The sequence below is a fragment of the Mus pahari genome, chromosome 6, assembly GCF_900095145.1.
Source record: "Mus pahari chromosome 6, PAHARI_EIJ_v1.1, whole genome shotgun sequence".
In the NCBI taxonomy this organism is placed as follows: domain Eukaryota; kingdom Metazoa; phylum Chordata; class Mammalia; order Rodentia; family Muridae; genus Mus; species Mus pahari.
In genome coordinates this window covers 53969211-53991169 of record NC_034595.1, presented here as the reverse complement: position 1 = coordinate 53991169, position 21959 = coordinate 53969211, and the positions used below count along the sequence as shown (strand labels likewise).

At 39.8% G+C, this 21959-nt stretch overlaps 1 protein-coding gene across 1 annotated transcript in view; it reads left to right on the top strand.

Annotated features, from left to right (window-relative positions):
- The window catches only part of Wdr78 (WD repeat domain 78), a 73331-nt gene that overhangs the window by 14944 nt on the left and 36428 nt on the right, over nt 1-21959 (top strand). The window contains exons 3-7 of the mRNA XM_029540456.1: nt 4408-4592; nt 6000-6112; nt 11208-11364; nt 13585-13724; nt 19841-19969. Coding sequence (XP_029396316.1) covers nt 4408-4592; nt 6000-6112; nt 11208-11364; nt 13585-13724; nt 19841-19969 — 724 coding nt within the window. The remainder of the gene's footprint in view (nt 1-4407; nt 4593-5999; nt 6113-11207; nt 11365-13584; nt 13725-19840; nt 19970-21959) is intronic.

Genomic DNA, 21959 nt, shown 5'->3' with positions numbered 1-21959 from the left:
GGGTACGAGCACAGGAGTGCATGTACCTCTGGAAGAGGGTGACACATTCTTAGGAACTAGAGTTACAGGCAGCTGACAGATGTGGGTCCTGGGGTCTAAACTCTGGTCCACTGTAGGAATAGTCAATGCTCTTAATGCCACTGAACCATCTGTCCAGTCCCTGAGTCTATTTTTAAATAACCCCATAATTTCCCTCCTTCCAGCAGCTGTCAAGAGTTACAGCTTGACTGAACTGTTGTTTTTCTCTTAAACTCTAATGAAATTGTCCTCAAGTTTCAATGTGTGCCAGAGTGACCATGTACGGGACAGAGGACAACTAGAAGGAGTTGGTTTCCCCCCACCCAAAAAAACCTGTCACACTGCCAAAATTACTGAGAGCATTCAGAAACCTTTGAAGTACTGTGCTGAGCTGGTCCATATCTGCAAATGTGTGAGAATGTACCCAAAGATGCTTCTATCTAAATGTTTACTGAGCAATTTTCAGTGTGCCCAAAACCTGGAAGCAATTCATCCTATCTTTTAAAACTAAAACTGATAAATAAAATACAGTATAATATAGTTGAATGCATTACTGTATAACCATAGTAAATAAAAACATTAAAAAAAATAAACATTTGGGGAAATCGAACACATTGTTGAACAAAGGGTGTCAGCTATTAAGCAACATATAACTGTAAAATTTCAAAAAGAAAAAAGGAAGTTTCTTTAACCAAGCGTTGGCAAATATCTGGTGAAATCAGACCTTTTATCTCTGCTGCTTGAGCCATTTTGGAACTACAACAGCATCTTAAAGGTGAATGTGCATGTAATCTCCTACCTAGAAATTCCAACCAACAAAAACTCATAGATTAGTATATCATATGAGATATTGATAGCAGCACCATTTGATGGCACGTGCCACCTATGTGTGACACACATGTGAGCCAGGGTGCATACATTAGGTCAAAGGACAGTTCACCTCTTCCCCCATATGGATCCTGGGGCCACCCTTAAGCATCCCATGACGAAGAACACCTGTACCCTCCGAGCTGTTTAACCAGCCCAGCAGCACCATTTGAAAGTCAAAAAAACTGGATGGTGATGGTGTAAGACCTTAATTCCAGCATTTGGGAGGCAGAGGCAGGAGGATCTCTGTGAGTTTGAGGGCAGCCTGGTCTATAGAGCAAGTTCCAGGACAATTGGGGCTGCACAGAGAAACCCTGCCTCTAAAGACCAAAAAAGAACAAGAAAAAAAAAAAAAAAAAGACAAGACTGGAAAACACAAATTCCCGCTGATAGATAAATAAAGCATGATACATTCCCACAGTGAATTACTATACAACAATGAAATTAATAATCTGTGGCTATAGCCAGTAATACAGATGAATCTTACATGCATAATGGTGAACAAAAGAAACCAGTATCAAAGACTATATTCATATGGTTTTATCTGAGTGATGCTTACAGGCTAGTATGTGATGTCAAGATAATTACTACTTTTGATGGAAGATACTAGCTCTCCTGAAAGAAAGATCTGGGATGCTAGTAAATTACTGTTCCTAAATCTGATTGTTGAGTACAACAGTGGTATTCACTAGGTTGTGAGCTTCATGCATACTTTGTATGTGTGTATTTATTCTATGAAAATTAAAAAAAAAAAACTATTAAAGGTACTTAATAAAGCTCTGACTAGAAAGGAGAGAAAGGATATGAATGTAAAGCAGTTCATGATTATCACCACAGGGAGAAAGGTTTTGATCCACACAGACCATTGGGGGGGTCTGGAGTGGGGTGGGGGGCACCAGTGTTTCACTATTTCCTTTATTACTGATTGTGAGACTCTGATTTATTTTATTTAATTATGTTTTTAACGTGTCCAATTTTGTAATTGAAAGGAATAAACCTGATAAAAGAAAGGAAATATCAGTAGAAGGCTGTTAGAATAGATATTTAAAGTATTTTTTCTTTGACAATTTCAGCAAAGTGACAGGCGGCACACTAACACAAAAATGATTAGCCTTCTACAGTGTCAGTGACAAGCAAACTGAAGAACAGGAAACAATCCCATTCACAATAGCTTCCAAAAAGTGCCTTGGGATAAGCCCCATCCAAGGATGTAAAAGACCTTTATAATGAAAATTAAAACACCGAAGGAAAAAATTGAAGAAGGCACTAGTGCATGAGAGTCTCCCCATGCTCATGGATGTCGACCACTCACTGTTGTCTTTCCAAAGCACTGACTTCAGTCCTCATAGAAAATCTCCATGCTGTCCTTCACAGAAATGGGAAGAATAACCTTAACATGTATATGGAAGAAGCAGCAAAGCCTCCTGACAGCCAACACAATTCTGAGCAAAATGAGTGTTGCTGCGGGTATGGTGAAACCCAATTTCAATTAATACTGTAGAGACCTAGCATTGTAAACAGCATGGCACTGGCACAAAACAGACATTGGTCACTGGAGTAAACTAGAGAATCCAAGTACAAGCTCATACAGCTGTACCCACCTAATTTTGATAAGGATGGCAAAACTATGCACTGGAGAAAAGATGGCCCCTTTAAAAAGTACTGGGGAAACGGGGTAGCTATGTTTAGAAGAATGAATGAAGTCACCCTGGACAAAGCTAAACTCCAGATGGATAAACGATCTCAACATAGGTTAGGACACTCTGGACAACATTACAACCATTCAAGAAATGAGGCCAAAAATCAACAAATGGAATCTCGTGATGTGCAGCAAAGGAAATTGTCAAGCAGGTGAAGAGGCAGCAATAGGGTGGGAGAAAAATCTTTGCCCAATACACATCCAGCATGTGCAAAGAGCTCACAAATCTTATTATCATGAAAACAACCCAATCTAAACAATGGGGTGGGTGTATAGAACGGCACTGATTTTTTTTTTTTTTTAAGTTGGGAGATTTTAATTTCTGTTTTAATCTCACTAGTTTTCACTCATCACATGTTCTGTTTAATTTTTTTGGTCTTTTGTTGTTGTTGTTGTTGTTGTTATGGAAGACACCCACTACTCTTGTACTAGTATTAATTTGTGGCTTTCCATCTACTAGTATTTGTTTTATGAAATTGGGTGCATCTGTGCTCAGGGAATCCTAGTGGCATGAAGGATGATTTCCTTAGTCCCCACACAGTGTCCACTTCTATTACCTCTTAGCAATTTTGGTGTGAAGTCTATCAGAACAGCAACTTCCGTTTGTTTCCTAAGTCCATTTTCTTTCTGTACCTTGGGATGTTGAAGTGTCATGTCTTTGTATATCTCTCTTATGCTTGGAGGTGTTTCTTGGAGGCAGCAAATAGACAATCCCTACTCTTTAATTCATTCTGCTAGTCTGTGCCATGTGATTGGGGGAATTGAAGCCGAAAGACATTCACCCTTCCTGCCATTTTGCTGGTTTTGTGATTTTTTTAGGTCCCTCCCCCCACTTCTCTTCCTTAACTCTTATTCTAATATGATTTTTCTCCCTGTGGTCTTGGGCATGGATTTGTTTTTCTCTCAGTCCAAAGGATTCCTTTACAGATTTTTGTGTAAAACTAGTGTACTAATCATAAATTCCTTTCATCGGGTTTTCTTTTTGTGGGGGTGGGGATGAGGATATATTTTCTTCAATTGTAGTAGGCCCTATTGTATTTGTTCTGTTTCAGAACTTGAAATACATCTGTCTAGCCCTTCTTACCTTAACTCTCAGCTAGATAACTTGCTGTCACTCTGACGGGCCTGCGTGATGTGCATGTGGCTGGGAGTGTCTCTCACTGCTTTTAACATCCTGGTGTCACCTAACTTCCATATACTTCGGTGTGTTTAGTGTTTTAGTCAATGATGCAATGAGAGGACACTCTTTTATGTCTCATTTGTTTAGTGTCTTAAAGGCCTCCAGTATCTATATTGGCATCTCTTGACTGTGAAAGTTGTTTCCGTTGATCCTTTAAAAATAGTTCTACCAACTGGGGACCACGTATTCCAACACAAGCTATGGGGCCATTCTCATTCAGACTGTCAGAGTATATGTACAGTGAATTGCTAGCACAGCCGGGCTGAGCTGAGGTTCTTGGGTCCCTCCAGCTGTAGTAGGCTGGCTCTACTTGGTACTGTGTGGAAAGCATTTTTCTCAAACCTATACTTATAGTATTGCATAGTCCAAAATATTAATAATATAAATAAAGTGTCATTTTACCATTCTGGCTTCTGTGTGTTTTACCATTAGAATGTATTATTACTCTTTAAAACTGTAATATATATATATTACAGTTAGTTAAATGTGAAGTATAAAATTTTGAATCATTTGAGTTTTTGTGTTTATTTTGTCCTAAGACCACTATACTTAGTGTTTTTCTGCTGTACTTATTTTTTTTCCAAGAGTTTGAAACCTCACCCTGTCTAGTTATTCACTCCATTAAACAACCATTGTTTTGCAGGTGCTTGATCCAAAAGGAGTTGATGTTACACCCCGACCTCTCTACCATCCAGATCCACATGCTGCATCAGCAAAGCCAAACAAACTCTTGACATCACAGGAAGGGTCGCTTGGATCAGAGTATATTTCTTCCTATAGCCTATATCAGAACACATTAAACCCCAGCATGTTAGGGCAGTACACAAGGTGAAGTATGCTGGCCCTAATCCTTTTGATTTCATTAATTTTGTCCTTCCGTTTGGATTCGTACGTCCAGAATGTATATTAGTTTCCAGTTTTCTCACCCCAATCTATCAATTCTAGTATACCAGCACTTACGTTTTAATTATTCATGCTCAGAACTTGACTGAAGAGTTCCCATAAATTCCAGAACAGTGTTTAAAGTGTGTCAATCTTAAGATTTTCCAGGGAGCCAAAAGAAAGGACGAACGTCACAGCTCGTTGCAAATTCCGATTAGATATTTTCCCCCAGCTTCTGTGGGGAGTTTATGGCTGTCATTTAACATAGAGTGCTGTCATGCACTGCTCTAGAGCCTACTACATTCAGCCCTCACATGAACCTTATGGAGTGCTGGGGAGAGACACTGGTTCTTCCGGTACACTTGACCTCTTGGTGAACAATTCATTGAAACCATGAAAATGAGAGGATAATAGAGTGACAGATGCTCATTTGTTTAAAATTTGAGTTTGAATTTCCTTTTGAATTCTTGTGTCTATTTCCTGGGCATAAGTATATATGCCTGGTGAAAGCTTTTCCTGGGGAGATGTAATACACACCTACTCACCCCAGGAAGGGAATGACATGACTTAAGACTGGATGATGGGTTGCTTAAAGGAATAAGGATGACTCAAAACCAGCATCTGCATCACAGAGGAGCAGACCCCACACTGTGATCACAAGCCATGTCTCTGGAGTTCCCTGCAGAACCTGTAAGCAGCTCCAAAGTCCCAGAATCTCCTCCCTCCTCAGCTCAGATGCTCAGTCTCCCCCCTGGCGCTGTGTTAAGCTGGGGACAGGCTTTTGAGAATCTTCCTAGTTACTATTTTCCCAGGTATGAACTTCTGTTTACCTCCTGAGTCCCTTGAGCTTTCCCCTCTTGTAGGGAAGGTTTCAGTTTGGAGGAAACTGCTGTTGGTGTAGCTCGCTCTGGAGTTGCTGTTGGTGTAGATCGCTCTGGAGTTAGCCCTTGAAAGGATTTTTGTGAAATTGGACTTTGGGAGATGAGTTGTGAAGAAAGGGGAGAACCCAGGTGAGAAACAAAGGGAAACGTATCCTGGGCTCAGCCCCCCAGAGAACCAGAGGCAGGGGAACACCCAGCAATGAGATGCCGAAAAGTGGCACTGAGGATGGAGGTCGAGAGGGAGCCATAATTTAGACATTTGTCCAAAATGTACATTAGGAACACAGTGATAGCCTCTGGGCATAGTTTAAAGAACATGAAAAATCAATGGAAGAGTGTAAAGTTACTGTGATTTACATTGCTTATATGGCTGCAGTACATTTGGTTCTTCCATCTGCTATTGTAACCTAATTTATATTTTAGTTTCTCATAAGGACACTGAACAAATGAATAATGTTAATAATTTTCAAAGGTCAGTCATGGGGAGCAGTTCAGTGTCTAAGTCAAGTATATCAACAACTGAGTCAATAACAGAGGACTTTGAAGATCCATCTTACAAGAGAGATAGATTGGCTAGTTTTACAGGTAATAAAAATCCCTTTTTTATTTACTCTTACAGTTTTCAAAAAAGTTTTATTTATGTATGTATTGGTGTTTTGCCTGCGTGTATGTCTGTGTGAGGGTGTCAGATCTTGGAGTTACAGACAGTTCTGAAGTGCCATGTGGGTGTGGGGAATTGAACCTGAGTCCTCTGGAAGAGAATTCATTGCTCTTAATCACCGAGTCAAGTCTCCAGCCCCTTAATTTTACAGTTTTATGCATTTTCAATGGTTTAAGTATAGACTCCCCACAATAAAGTTGTCATGTTTGTAAAACCTAGATTATTTTTCATAGATTGTATATCATTATAAGATTAATTTCTTTGTTGTGCCTGAGAGTTGATAAAAAGATGGAGCTGAGAATCATCTCAGTGGCAAAACATTTGGCTACATGGAAGACTCTGAATGTTTAATCTTTAACAATGCCTCCACTTGTGTGTGTGTGTATGTGTGTGTGTGTGTGTGTGTGTGTGTGTGTTACCTAAAGAGAAACTCCCATTTTACTTGGACATGTGGATACTAGTTGATACTTGAAAATCATTATCATTCTTTTTAAGTATTTATGTGTGTATGTGTGTGGGTGTTTTGCCTGCATATCTGTCTGTGTACTCTGTGTGTGCAGTGCCTGGAACTAGAGCTACAGCCTGGCAGGAGTCTTCATGCCACTGCCACAAACTGAACCTCGGTTTGTTTGCAAGTGTTCCCAAACACTGAGTGTCTTTCCAGTCGCCCCACCCTTTTTTGAACTTCAACTGCCAAGTAAATAATCATACTCTTTTCATGAAATATCTGAATGGTTCACTCTTAGTTTTATACAATAAAAGAAACTAAGAACTGTTAGGAAATAACTGATTTCTTGGCCTTCGGCGTACATCTCAGATGAGCAGCAAAGAAGTAAAAGAGTTGTTGAGTAAAAACCCAACCCTTCCTACCGTCAAAGGAAAAAAAAAAAAAAAAGGAAAGGAAAGAAAACAAAAAAGAATGTCACAGACAGAGCAGCCATTTGTGTTCCCGTTAGCCACAGGTAGACAACTTCAACAACAGAAAGTATAGTGCTGGGTTATGACTCATATTAACAATATTCAGGGGCCACTCTTAGATATTTGATAAAAAAAAAAAAGCAGAGTATACTCCCGTAGAGAAGAGTTCTAAATACTTACATAGATATTTGTCCCTCAAGAGGTAGCTTCCTGTCCTCTTAAATGAGGTTTTGCACTGTGGCTTTCTCCAGACTACAGTGTATGAAACAGAAGGCAGTTCCAGCTAAGAGATCATGATGTCAGCGCTGTCATGTCGTCACCTTGATGGTGCTGTAAGATGGACTTCACTCCTCTGCGTCTTCCCAGGAACCCATGTCCTGCTTCGGGCAGTCCTAAAAGGGAACGCATTCTACAAAATGCATGATGAATACTCCTCAGTCTGCTAACACAGGAAACTGCCAAGGTCTAGGAAAACCTCATGTGGTGTTTGGGCAGATATTTTGGAATAAATTATGAGGTTTATTTTTCAATATTTATGTATTTATTTATTTACATTACTGTCATTGCTCCTCCTCTTGATCCCCCCCTCCCCCAGTTTCTTATCCATTCCTCTTCCCCCTTGCCTCCAAGAGGATTCCCCCACCACTCTTCCCTCTTCCCTGGTCCCTCTAGTCTCTGGAGGATTAAGTGCATCTTCTCCCACTAAAGCCTGACCAGGCAGAACTCTACTATACTTGTGCCAGGGGCCTTGGACTGGCCTGTGTATGCCCCCAGTTGGTGGCTCATCCTCTGGGTACACCCTGGGGTCTGGGTTAGTTGAGACTTCTGGTCTTCCTCTGGGGTCACTCTCCCCTTCAGTTTCTTCAATCTTTCCCCTAATTCAACCATAGGGATCCCCGACTTCATTTCAATGGTTCGGTGTAAGTACCTGCGTCTGTCTCAGTCAGCTGCTGGCATGGCCTCTCAGAGGATAACCATGCCAGGCTCCCATCTGTAAGCACATCATAGCATCAGTAATATTGTCAGGCCTTGGTGCCCTCCCATGAGCTGGATACCAAGTTGGGCCAGTCATTGGACCTCCTTTCCTTCAGTCTCTTCTCCATTTTTGTCCCTGGAGTTCTTTTAGACAGGAATAGTTCTGGGTCAGAAATTTTGAATGTGTGTGAATTTAAAAGAAGAATTAATACCAATACTCCTCAATGACATTAAAAATGAAGCAGACTAGAATAAACAATGGGCTTTAGATGATGACGTGTCACGTGAGTTCATTAGTTACAGTAGGTACAGACAGCAGAGGAGTGGTTTACAATGGGGAACCACTGAGTGCAGGCAGTACACACACTAATATTCTTAACAAGTGTCTTAGTCAGGGTTTCTATTCCTGCACAAACATCATGACCAACAAGCAGGTTGGGGAGGAAAGGGTTTATTCAGCTTACATTTCCACATTGCTGTTCATCACTGAAAGAAGTCAGGACTGGAACTTAAGCAGGTCAGAGAGCAGGAACTGATGCAGGCGCCATGGAGGGATGTTCTTCACTGGCTTGCTCAGCCTGCTCTCTTATAGAACCAAGACTACAAGCCCAGAGATGGCACCAACCACAAGGGGACCTCCCCACTTGATCACTAATTGAGAAAATGCCTTCCAGCTGGATCTCATGTAGGCATTTCTCCAACTGAAGCTCCTTTCTCTGTGATAACTCCAGCCTGTGTCAAGTTGACAAAAAGCTAGCCAGTACAACAAGTTTTTACACCTTGAGCTATTAAAATAAATAGATTGTTCTAAACTACCTTAAAGTCTTTCACAGTCCTCTGGGTGTTTGTTTTTGTTTGTTTGTTTTGAGACAGGGTTTCTCTGTGTAGCCCTGGCTGTCCCGGAACTCACTTTGTAGACCAGGCTGGCCTCAAACTCAGAAATCCACCTGCCTCTGCCTCCTAGGTGCTGGGATTAAAGGCGTGCGCCACCACTGCCCGGCCCTCTGGGTCTTCTGATGCATACACTTTCAGAGCCTTAGAAACACTTGGCATTTCATGTGGGCAACAGCATCAGGCACAGATCATCATTTGCTCAGTGTGGAGAATAGTGCATGATGGGTACTTTTACATGCACATAATGATTTTGTGAGGAGATAGAGGCACTGTTTTGTAGCTCAGTCTGATTGTAATTGCATTGGACCCATTGTAGCTAAACAACAACTTACGGAAGGCTTCGTGGATCGTTCTTTACTGAGGTCTCTCAATGTGACTAGATAATACACATTTTTCTGTACCTACTTCTGAATTCATTGAAAAAAAAACATATTGGAATCAAAATGCTACATTGTGAGTAAAAGTGCTATTGAAACCCCAGAGTTGATGGACTCACCCATTTATTAAATGTAGACCACCGCAGAGCCTTTCCTATTACTCCCAAGGGCCTTCCTGTATGAAGATGTAAAAGGGAGCTGTGATTGCTGGACACAACTGGAGATCACTTGAGAAATACCAGGCATGGAGAAAGATGTGCTTCCTCCATCACTGGAAGCAAAAAGCGTGTTAGTAGGTTTCTAGGTAACAGTGCAAGTGTAGTCTCTGCCGACAGTAAGGCTAGTGTGGAGCTGGTGATCATGACACATGAAATACATTGCATAGGCACACATTGCTGCTGGAACTGGTTCCTTAATATGTATCAAATTCAAGTAACATTCTGTGGCTTTGTCAGGATAGTGTTCCTCGGCCATTAAGATGGTATATAAGACTTACTTTCCCCAACTCTAATACATAACTGGCAACATATTTGATTCTATGGGCGCCACATGTCATGTAAAGTTATATTTAGAGCTGCATATATGCCTCAATGCTATTGTATATATAGCCGAGTCACTAGCCATAAAAGTGATCAGAGAAGCAAGGGCCTGGTTGGTTTGCTTTTGCTGTCTCAAAATTAGCATCATTCCTGTGGATCTTTCAGCTCACAGCTTATTTTCTCAGATGCACCTCAGAACTGTCCGTGTAGATAACTGATTTACTTCTTTTTGCTCATCCTATCTTTGTCAGACTTACTTATTTAAAACCCTGTCTTTATTCTAAAATCTATTCCACAAACAGTATTTTTTAAAGAGTTAATCATTAAGGACTACCTTAAACACTTCCTCTTTCCTGACCTTTATTTGATATCATTGTAGCTACAAAGTAGACCCTATTCTGGGTGTTCTTCCTTTAGAATTGTAGCATGAACATTTCCATAGATTCTTTAAAATATATTTGTTAGCATTTAATGTATACAGATGAGTATGTGTTACTATTTGAAGATTTATATACATACATACCAGATGTTGGTCGTGTTTGTTAAAGGATATTTGTGATTTTTTTAAAAAGATTTTTAGTAAGTTGTTTTACTAAGATCCTGACATTAAGAGGAGACTGAATCTTTGTCTCTGGAAAGTGTTATATATTCCTGATTTATTGTCCTACAGCAAGTCATTCTTTACCCATTGCAGTCTTATAAAACCAGGTTTATTCCCCTCCTTCTAAGGAAAAATACACTGAAGCCTAGATTACATTTATGCCTGTAATGCCAGTACACTGGAGGTGGAGACAGAAGGCTTGCGAATTTGGGTCCAGCCTGTACTACATAGTGAGATCCTGTTTCAAAACAACCCCAGACTTACTGTACTCTGACCTATATGCCACATCCTGGTTGTTTCTAACCTGTAACCCTTTCCAAACCCTCTCAGCTGTGAAATTCCAACTGTAGTAACTTCTTCTAGGGCATCAGGCCTCTCACTATTCTACAGATTTTGGCCAGTCCTTTACAACATATTTATTTACGTGAAACTTGAGATCATTTTACACGTGTAGTGGTCTAGATCTGATGAAGAGTCTCCTGTCTCTTGGTGACGTTGATTAGAGGTGGACTATAAATTAATAAAATAAAGTAGCTTGATAGTAGCAGAGTTGCCCTTGGGGCTGCCACTGCTAACTGCAGCGGCAAAGCTCTGCCAGCTGCTCTCACAGAGGTTAAATAGTCACTTGCTGTGTGTGAGGCTGCACTGTGTTTTAGGACTAGGAGGTGTGCACACTGGCAGCTCCAGGATGATCTCATGATGTTGTGCGTTTTAGATGTACGAGTTTTGAGGACCACAGCTGAGGCAGCGATATCAAAGGAAGAGCTGGAGAAGACTATAGAAATCATTCTCACTGAGACAGAAACACTGAGATTTTTTGACCTGCCAACAGTCATGTTCTCAACAGAATCTGAAGAGGCTGAGAAAATAATGTATGTATAGCTCAGTTGTATAACTCAGATGCTGAATCCATGTTTTTGTTTTTTGTTTTGTTTTGTTTTTGAAGAGCCTTGGAAACTTCTAGAAATCTCTGTGAATTACATACATACCCTGTGGTCTCATATGGCCAATATTTATATCACAGGACATTTTTCTATGGGAAAAGCCCTTATCTTTAGCATAGCCTGTGTAATTATGTAAACTTCTTAAGAAGAAAGGGCAGTGGTCAGCTGGTACAAAGTTATAGTGGGCAAGACCAAGTCCTCATGTCCTGTCACCGCGGTGTGACCATAGTGAATGTGTGTTACAGCATAGCTAGAAAAGAGGATGCATACCTTCCTGGGATTTAATACAAACACTCTATGCACATATCCAAAGTCCCAGGTCCTAAGTTAGAATCCTGAGTGCCCACCTAAGAAACCTGTGTGGCTGGTGTGGGAGGGGTGAAGTTAGAAGGTTTGCTGGGATTTGCTGGCTGCGGGGCCATCTTCAGGGTCAGTGGGATTCTTATCCCAAGGGGTGAAAAGAGTTAGAACAGGACTGCTGCTCTTCACTCGCACACGGGTGTGCACACAACACACATTTAAATTACTGCCACACACACAGCAACAATAAGACATGCATTCAAAAATTCCCTCAATTGGATTTGATAATAATATTCCAAATCAATAGAGGCAAGTCATTATGAAAAGACAAACAGTATCCTAAATTCAGACTCTGAGAATGTTAGAGATAAGGCATGATTGAATACAAAATATGAAATAGTTACAAAACATTACAGCAATCAAGACAATCAAAACATTTACATTAAGAGGCTCAGAATGATACATTTTTTGACAAGAACCTTATGCAAGTGTCAAAAAAGTAAGCATTAGCTAAAACATAACTGATTAAAGATTTAATGACCCAAAAATAGGTCTGAAAAATTACACAAAATAAAATGTTTAAAAAAAAGGATTATAAAAATAATGGTCTAACATGTGAGTGTTTCATACATGCAACAAGTCACTGAGGACTGTCCATGGAAGGTTTGGAGAGGAGAGACTTTCCTGAGCTATCAACAGAGCCTTTTCTATAGAAGAAAAATTACAAAGAAATGGCCTCGGTTCTTTGTACAGACACTCCTGAATACCAAATGTAAAGAGAAAGGTGTGTGTGTGTGTGTGTGTGTGTGTGTGTGTGTGTGTGTGTGAGGGGGGGGTAGGAGGAGAGAGGAGGGGGAGAGGAAGAAGGGAGGGAGGGGAGGTGGCTAGGAGAGGCCATAAGAGGGCATCACATTTCCTGGAGCTGGAATTACATATGGTTCTGAACATCCCAATATGGACACTGGGAAGCAGACTTGGGACCTTCTGAAAGAACTACAGGGCTCTTAAATACTGAGCCATCCCTGTACCCACAAAGAAGATATTTTAAGTAGAAGAAAATTAGGGAAAAAAAGATACAGAACCTTCAAAACAAGCAGACTTTTTTTTTTTTTTTTTTAAGGGAAAGATCACTTCATAATGAAAGGGTGGTATAATAATTTTAAATTAAAACTTCAAAGTGAATTTCACTAAGTTGTTTGACCACATCAAAATGAAAAATTTTAAGTCCCAAGTAAGATATTCACATGCACACTGGGAGTGCAGAAATAATTTTCTAGATTAATCAAATTAAAATGTGAGTTTAACCTGGGCATGGTGGCGCACACCTTTTAGTCCCAGCACTCAGGAGGCAGAGGCAGGTGGCTCTCTGTGAGTTTGAGATCAGCCTGGTTGACAGAGCAAATTCAGGATGGCCAGTGATTGTTACACAGAGAGAAACCCTGTCTCAACAAACAAACAAACAAACAAACAAATCCAACCAACCGAACAACAAAATGTGAATTTAAAAATACTCAGAACTATGAGTACAGCATAATGAATACAGCATGCACACAATGCTACAAAAGTAATAATTGGAAAGAATTTGTAGCTTTGGAGGTTCCTATCAAAATTCATAAATTCTCTAAACAGAGTGCCAACATGTTATTGGTGAACACTGAAAGTAGTCTGCGCCCTGGGAAACACAGCGTGGGGTGGCCCTTTGCTGGTAACATAATAAAATCTCTCCTTAAGGAGATTTTCAAACTCACTTCTTATTTTGTTCATGAAACTGCTTTGAGGACAAGTAGTATAGAAAGGCGTTGTCTGCCAATAGTAAGTTCTATTAATTAGTTACTTTTTTTTTTACAGAGAGAAAAATAAGAATTATGAAACCCTTTGTAGAAATAGATTAGGCAATGACTTATATGTAGAAAGAATGATGCAGACATTTAATGGAGCACCAAAGAATAAAGAGGTTCAGTGTGAAAAAATCGTACTGGAAGAAAAAGGTAATATGCTCTATTCTTGTGGGTAAACTGTTATATTTGATATTTGAATATATGTTCCTTGAGTCTGTCAGTCAACACATTTTAAACTATATGAATGAAAAAATGGAAATTGATTTGTCCAGATAACTTACTATAATTTATAACTTTCAGAATTTGTTAAGTTAACAAGAAATGGTTCTGTAGAGTAAGAGTAACATAATTGTCCAGCCTGATTTGTATTCACCCCCATATGAGAGTTTGTACTCTTCAATTATTTATAAAAATTAGTTTACAATACAGTGTATGACCAAACAATTACCAAAACAAACATTGTATGCTACACAGTCTTTGCATTCTCCTATAGTAACTAGGTTAATGCTCACCATGACTTTTTAAAGTGGGTTTGATCATTATTTCCCATTTCATAGATGAGGAGACAGCCAAGTGAAGGAACCTAAGTTGCTTTTGTCTTAGAACCTGCATTCTTAAGTACTACACTTACTACCTCTCAGTGTTTACAAATGAACATCTCCGAGGGTACTGTATAAGCAAAAGCCTGTGGTGTGTGGACAAAGGAATAGCCAGGAAAAAGACCATCTATAATCTTGGTTGCAGTTATTTCTGAACAGAGTCAGGAGCTAGTTTCTTTCACAAGAAGCACAGCCATTGATTTTTAGCAGAAGAGCATTTGTGTTGGGTAGGTAGGATGTTTGTTGCTCACCCTGATTCTTCCTTTCATAAGAAAGAGCCAGAATAAATGCCTAGTCTCCCTTTAGCCTTTCTTTCATGCCTGCGTCAGAGCACAGGTGTGACTGGCCCGATTCATATGTTTGGGAGAATGAATGAGAGTACCTTGATATCCTGCAGGTTTTCCTTCCCTGGTAGCCTGGTAGCAAGAAGTAGAAATTGCTATTAGCATAAAGCCCTGGTCTTGAGCCACAGCATGGCATACGTGAAGTGTAGTTCTGTATTCCTGTAAAATCTCAGAGCTGATGAGGTGGAAGTAGGCAACCAGGAGCTTATGGTCATGCTTGGTGGGGTAGCAAGTTCAAGGTCAACCTGAGATACATGAGGATTTGTCCTCAATGAAAAAGCTACCACTGAGGATATGCATTAGAGTTTGCAACAGAAGATTTGGGAAAGAAGGTGAGACCATAATTCTTAACGATGGATGGTTTTAAAAGATCCAGTATGTGGAACAGAAAGGAAAAAGAAGAGAAAAAACTAAATGGGGACCCATGAGACAGTAAGCACACATATGTGATTGTAAAGAGACTAGAAGGAAGGGCACAAAGAATAGTTGAACACGTAATATGTCAAGTCTCTCTAAAATCAATAAGGGTCTGATCTGAGAAGAATAGCCACAAGAAGAGATCCACACAAAGACACAGATACACAGTCAGTCATAGGACATAGGGAGAGTCTTGAAAGTAACAATAGAAAAGTGATCCATCACACACATGGTCTAACTCTTATCACTCAATGTTGGGTTGGAAACCACGGAGGGCAATCACAGTGACATTTAAAGGGCTGAAGCAAAAAGGCGCTGTCAAGTAAGAATACCAAATCCTTTAGAAATGGAGAACTTAAGATACTTCTGGATATGCAAAAGCTATTGATGGCAGAAGAGCTTTAAACAAATGCTGAGAAGAAACCTTTATGGAAAAACAGAAGGACAGTAGACAGTAATCTTAAGCCATGTGGGGGAAAATTGAATAGCAGTAAAAATGACAAGAAGGCAAATGCTGAAACCAGTCGCTTTATTTCCAGCTGCCTGTTTCTGCAGTATAGATTAAAATCGGTAGATACACAGGGACTAGAGAGGCATTAGAGTAGTCAAGAACACCGGAGACTTTTCCAGAGGATTTGGGTTGAATTGCCAGCACCACAACCACCGGTCATTCACATCCAGAGGTCCAGTGCCTCCTTTTGGCCTCTATGGGTACTGTGTGAATGTGGTACACATAGATATATATACAGACAAAACACTCACACATAATATAAGAATAAATATTAAAAAAATTTAAAGAGATCTACAAGGCAATAATTAGGTTGTTAATAGACTTATATATAACATAATTTTAAAAATCATAGTAGTGGGAAAGAATTGTATAAGGAAGAAAGTTTTAATATGCTACTGAAGAAAAGTATAATTAACAATAGCTTTAATTTTCAAAACATCATTGTAATCTATAAATGGTATTCACAAAATACTAAACAACGTAAAACCCTAAAAGTTAGAGAAAGGAACATAAGAATGGAATAAAATTGAGACTACCAGAAGATTTGTTAAACACAGAACAGTTAACTAAGGAGTTGAAAAACAAGGTAGAGCGAATACAAATATCAAGATGTTTTTTATAAACCAGCATTTCCACATCAGTAATTACCTTAAATATACATTAATTATACTGTACAATGAATAGATATTGGCTGCTAAATTAAAAGCAAACAAAGACAGTTCAAATGTTCGCTCTCTGTAAGAGACTTGACAGAATGGCTAAGTATGCATAAAACTGAAAATCATCACTAGACAAAAACCAAAATGGCTATACTAGTCAGAAGAGGACTCAGAAATTGTCATATGTAACAAAGAACATGTGCATTGCTCGATGGCTCAGTCCATGCAGAGACTATTGCAGTTATGAACATAAGATGAGAGATCTACAGAAGCATCGAGAATGGAAGAGTTGAGGAGAGCATTTGTCCCACAATAATGGCTTAGTATGCCTCTTCCAGTAGTGGGCAAGCTAGGGAGATGGATCCACAAACCAAGCAGAGTGCATTGGGATCTTCAAACAACCCTACAGCAGACAACAGCAAGCTAGTGTAAGCCAGCATCTCAGACGGCAGAGGGAAATGGATGAATCCCTGAACGCACACAGATGGCCTAATCTGACTCAGGGATAAACAGAATATCGGAATAGATCTACAATAAGTAAAGAGATTGCAATCCTAAGTCTCCCATCAGAGAATACACCAGGACTAAAGGGTGACTCAGGCGAATTCTAACAGTTATTTATAAAAGGCTCATTACCAATTCTCCAGCCTCCCTTCCAAACAAACAAACGAACAAAAAACAAAAAAAAACCTCTGCAAAATTGAAGAGAATATTTTCATACTTATGAGATAATAATTTCTCTGATACCAAACTGAGTAAATATGTCATATATCATAATATAATAAACTAGACAATATTCCCTATGATTATAAATATAAAAGCCTCCCATATTAACAAGCTCAATCCAGCTCTGTGTTAAGTGGAATTGGATATTGTGATCAGGTGACACTTACTTGTGTGGCTCAATGATAACACGTAATCAGTCAGTGTAATATACCACACTAACAGACTAAAGGGAAAAACGACCACACTCACTACCAGTATTCTGCTATGTGACTTTTTTTTTTTTTAATTTGAGAAAGAGCTTTACTATGTAGCCCAGGCTGTTCTTGAATTTGTTGTGTAGCCCAAGTTGGTCTGAAGTTTGTTGTATAGTCCGGGGTGGCCTCTGTCTTACAGTTCCCCTGCCTCTGCCTTCTGAAGGTTAGGACTGTAGGTGTGCCGCTGCAATTCCATCTGCCTTTACCATTCTTGATGTAATAATTCCTGAGCCTATCTACAATACCTTATAGCTGGAGGATGCTACAAGCTACCCCTTAATCACATACAGCAAAGGAACTTCAGTCAAATTTACACTTTATGGCCTCTTTTCCAGGGAAAAATAAGGGACTTAGTTGGAAGGAGACGTTGGGAGACCGAATTAATGCTTAGCCACTCTTGGGTATGTTGTCGGGTGTGCTCAGTTTCAGAAAGTGTACATTCTGATCTCATCCCTACAGCAGAGAGAGGCCTCTGCTTCTCCAGATGGACCAGTTACACACACATTGTATACACTGTCCTCAGAAGGGGAAAATGAACAAATCCATTTGGCCACAGATTCAAGACTTTATTTCTCAATAAACCTTATTGGTAGTCAGAATAGTATTTTGATACCATTTTTCTCATGTCTGCATCTCTTTTATTATTTATCTAAAACCAGACATGCTTTTTTGATCCACAAAATATATAATTTTAAATTATATAATATAAATTATGCCATAGTCAAATTTAAAAAAAATTTTATTGTGAATTATATCTTAGCAGAAGACTTGGTAATATGCATACCTCACATAATGTAAGCAAAGAGTATATAGTTCATGTACTCACAGTCAGGGAAGAAAGAGAACATTCCTAATGGCTTAGATCCCCGCACAGCACAACCCCTTCATTTTGGATACCCAGTAGGCCCAGGAATACTGATGTTAGGGAGAATGTAATTTGAAATAGTTTCTAAAAGAAATTAAATAATAAAAACATGGCCTTATAAGTCATGATCATTATCTGTTATTTCATTTTTAGCAGGACACTAGAGCTTATACATTTTTGTTTTGCAACAGCTATATTGAGGTATAATGGATACACAAAACCTGAACATATGGGCTAGGGCGATAGCTCTCTTGCTGAAGTACCTGGCACGCATAAGATCTGACTTTTTGATCCTTACAAACCCACGTACAAATTCCAGGCATGGTGGTAGCATGCCGGGGAATCCAGCAGATACAGGAAAGTCCCTGGGGCTCACTGAGTCAGGCTAATCTCACTGGTGAATGCTAGGTGCATGAGAGGGCCTTTCTAAAAGGTGCTAGGCACTGTTCTTTAAGAACATCTATCTGACTTTGTCCATGTACATTAACATGCTCACACATTATATTAGCATGTATACATTAAAAACAACCCACGTTTGGCATGATGATTCTAGCACTGGGAAGATAAAGGTAAGAGAACCAAGAAATCAATATAACCTTTGACCACATAACTAATTTAAGGCTAGCCTAGGCTACATGAGATCCTATCTCAAAAACAAAACCAAGTCCTGAACCGATTTGCTATATACAGCGTTGTGGGTTAAACTTAGTAAAGTGATCAGATATGATAATGGCTCGCACAAAAAGCAGTAGTCAGCATCCGTTATTGGTAACATGGAACCACATAGTCCTATGATGAACTTACTAAAATTGCAGTTAAATGGTAGAAAAATACAGATAATTCAGTTTTCAAAGATTATATCCTATCAATTTATCAAAATGTATCACGGAAGTTTTCTGTGCATGACTTTGTAAAAGCTACTAAGTTATTAGCTATTATCTTATCCTGAAATTTAATGTTCATAGTCATCAAAAACAGTAATTAGATACCAAAGAACCGCCTCCACCACCTGTAATCGCCCGCCCTCCCCCTCCTGTTCCTTCTCCCTCTCCTCCTCTCCCTCCTCCACCTCCTCTTCCTTCTTTTTGCTGAGTACCTTGGTTTTCTATTGAGTGGTTTACTAGGGAAGTGACTACAATTACAAAGCCCAGATTTCATCTCTCTTCTTAAGGAAACAGTTCTTTACTAAAACATTCTTAAACACAAAACAAAAACTCCACATCATTCTCTAACTGAAAGCTGAAAGGGTCAGCAGGAGCAATGTAGTATCCAAGGATAATATTATTGCTACAAAAATCAACAGCAAGGAGGGCATGGGGATTTTTGAAGTTAATATTTGAAGATCAATGACTTTTCCAGTTTATATTTGGTCACTGTTGCCATATTTGATGATTTGGATGAATTTAATTAGGTTTTTGACAATGTCATCATCCCGACAGATACAATGTTTTTACCTAAATTGGTGTTTAGGGAACTCTACTGAGTAAAAAGGAGGGAGATGCTTCCCACAAGCAGATCTGTAAAATACAATTGTGTGTTAGCCACTAGCAAAGACACTGTCTGAGTGTTGTCCAAGCCTGTATTCCATGACAGCCCTGCAGGGACAAGCTGATGATGCTTCTGGGGCCTGGGTAGGAAGGAGGGAGGAACAAGGGGGAGTGAGGTAGCCTGGGGCTGGCCCTCAAACAGGACAGCACCTCTAGATGCTTCTAAAGAGGCAACTCAGGGTCTCCTGAGGTACCCTCATGAAATATTTCTTTGTCATTTTCCTGCTAGTGCTGTTTAAATTATCACAGTTTTAGTAGAAACTCATTTTATATTGTTCTGTAACCAGTTATATGCAAACCTGTGATAGAATTTGCTTCAAAATCCTTTTACTTTTTCTGTTTAGGTGTAGTGGCCACTACCTGGGATTTATATGATTCTTACAGCATTCTAGAAACTTCGCTAACAGCAAAACGATCTACATATTCAAGTAAAGCAAGTTTGCCTGCTAAAGACCGGGACCCAAAAATACAAGGAAAGTATTGTGGGCCAAAGCCAGACTGCATTCCCAGTTTGCAGGATGTCCTCCCAGGACTTCCCACATTCCTATCCACAGAGCACAAGTATTGTACTCAGGCATTCAGCCTTTATGTTCACACTGTCCTGGATTCAGAGTGGGAAATTAAGTTTTGTGTTTGTTTTTTCTCGGATGCCTGACTGAATTTGTTGTTGTTTGAGACATGGCCGGGAACCAACTGGCCTCAAATTCACAGAGGTCCTCTCTCTCAGACTGAGGGTTGGGACTAAAGGCATTTACCACCACATCCAGTCCCGTTTTCAAGTTTTTCTCTAGTGCATCTTTGATTTCTCTCTATTATTTTTATTTTATTTTTATTGAATATTTTTTTTTATTTACATTTCAAATGTTATCCCCTTTCTCGGTTTTCCCTCCCTCCCGGAAACGCCCTATCACATCCTCACTCTCCCTGCTTCTATGAGAGTGTTCATCCACCCACCCACCCACTCCCACCTCCCCGCCCTCAATTCCCCTATACTGGGGCATCTATCAAGCCTTCATAGGACCAAGGACCTCTCCTCCCATTGATGTATGACAAGGCCACCCTCTGCTACATATGCAGCTGGAGCCATGTGTACTCCTTTGTTGATGGCTTAGTCCCTGGGAGTTCTGGGGGGTCTGGTTGGTTGATATTGTTGTTTTTTCTATGGAGATGCAAACCCCTTCAACTCCTTCAGTTGTTTCTTTAACTCCTCTACTGTGGACCCTACACTCAGTCCAATGGTTGGCTGTGAACATCCGTCTCTGTATTTGTAAGACTCTGGCGGGGCCTCTCAGGAGACAGCCATATCAGGCTCCTTTCAGCATGCACTTCTTAGCATCTACAATAATGTCTGGGTTTGGTAACTGTATATGGGATGAATCTCCAGGTGGGGCAGTCTCTGGGTGGCCTTTCCTTCAGTCTCAGTTCAACACTTTATCTCCATATTTGCTCCTATGAGTATTTTGTTTTCCTTCTAAGAAGGACTGAAGTACCCACACTTTGGTCTTCCTACTTATTAAGCTTCATGTGGTCTGTGATTGTATCCTGGTTATTTAGAGCTTTTGGGCTAATAATCCACTTATCAGTGAGTGCATACGATGTGTGTTCTTTTTTTATTGGGTCACCTCACTCAGGATGATATTATCTAGTTCTATCCATTTGACTAAGAATTTCATGAATTCATTATTTTTAATAGCTGAGTAGTACTCCATTGTGTAAATGTACCACATTTTCTGTATCTATTCCTCTGTTGAAGGACATCTGGGTTGTTTCTAGCTTTTGGCTATTATAAATATGGCTGCTATGAACATAGTGGAGCATGTGTCCTTATTACATGTTGGAGCATCTTCTGGGTATATGCCCCGGAGTGGTATAGCTGGGTACTCAGGTAGTACTGTCTAGTTTTCTAAGGAACCACCATACTAATTTCCAGAGTGGTTGTACCAGCTTGCAATCCTACCAGTAATGGAGGAGTGTTCCTCTTTCTCCACTTTCTTGCCAGCATCTGCTGTCAACTGAGGTTTTGATCTTAGTCATTCTTACTGGTGTCTGGTGTGAGGTAGACTCTCAGAGTTGTTTTGATTTGCACTTCCCTAATTACTAAGGTTGTTCTTTAGATGCTTCTTGGCCATTCAGTTTCCTCAGTTGAGAATTCTCTGTTTAGCTCTGTTTCCTATTTTTTTAATAGGGTTATTTGGTTCTCTGGAGTCTAACTTCTTGAGTTCTTTGTATATATTAGATATTAGCCCTCTATAGGATGTAGGATTGGTAAAGATCTATTCCCAATCTGTTGGTTGCCATTTTGTCTTATTGACAGTGTCCTTTGCCTTACAGAAACTTTGCAATTTTATGAGGTCCCGTTTGTCGATTCTTGATCTTAACAGCACAAGCCATTGGTGTTCTGTTCGGGAATTTTCCCCCTGTGCTCATGTGTTCGAAGCTCTTCCCCACTTTCTCCTCTATAAG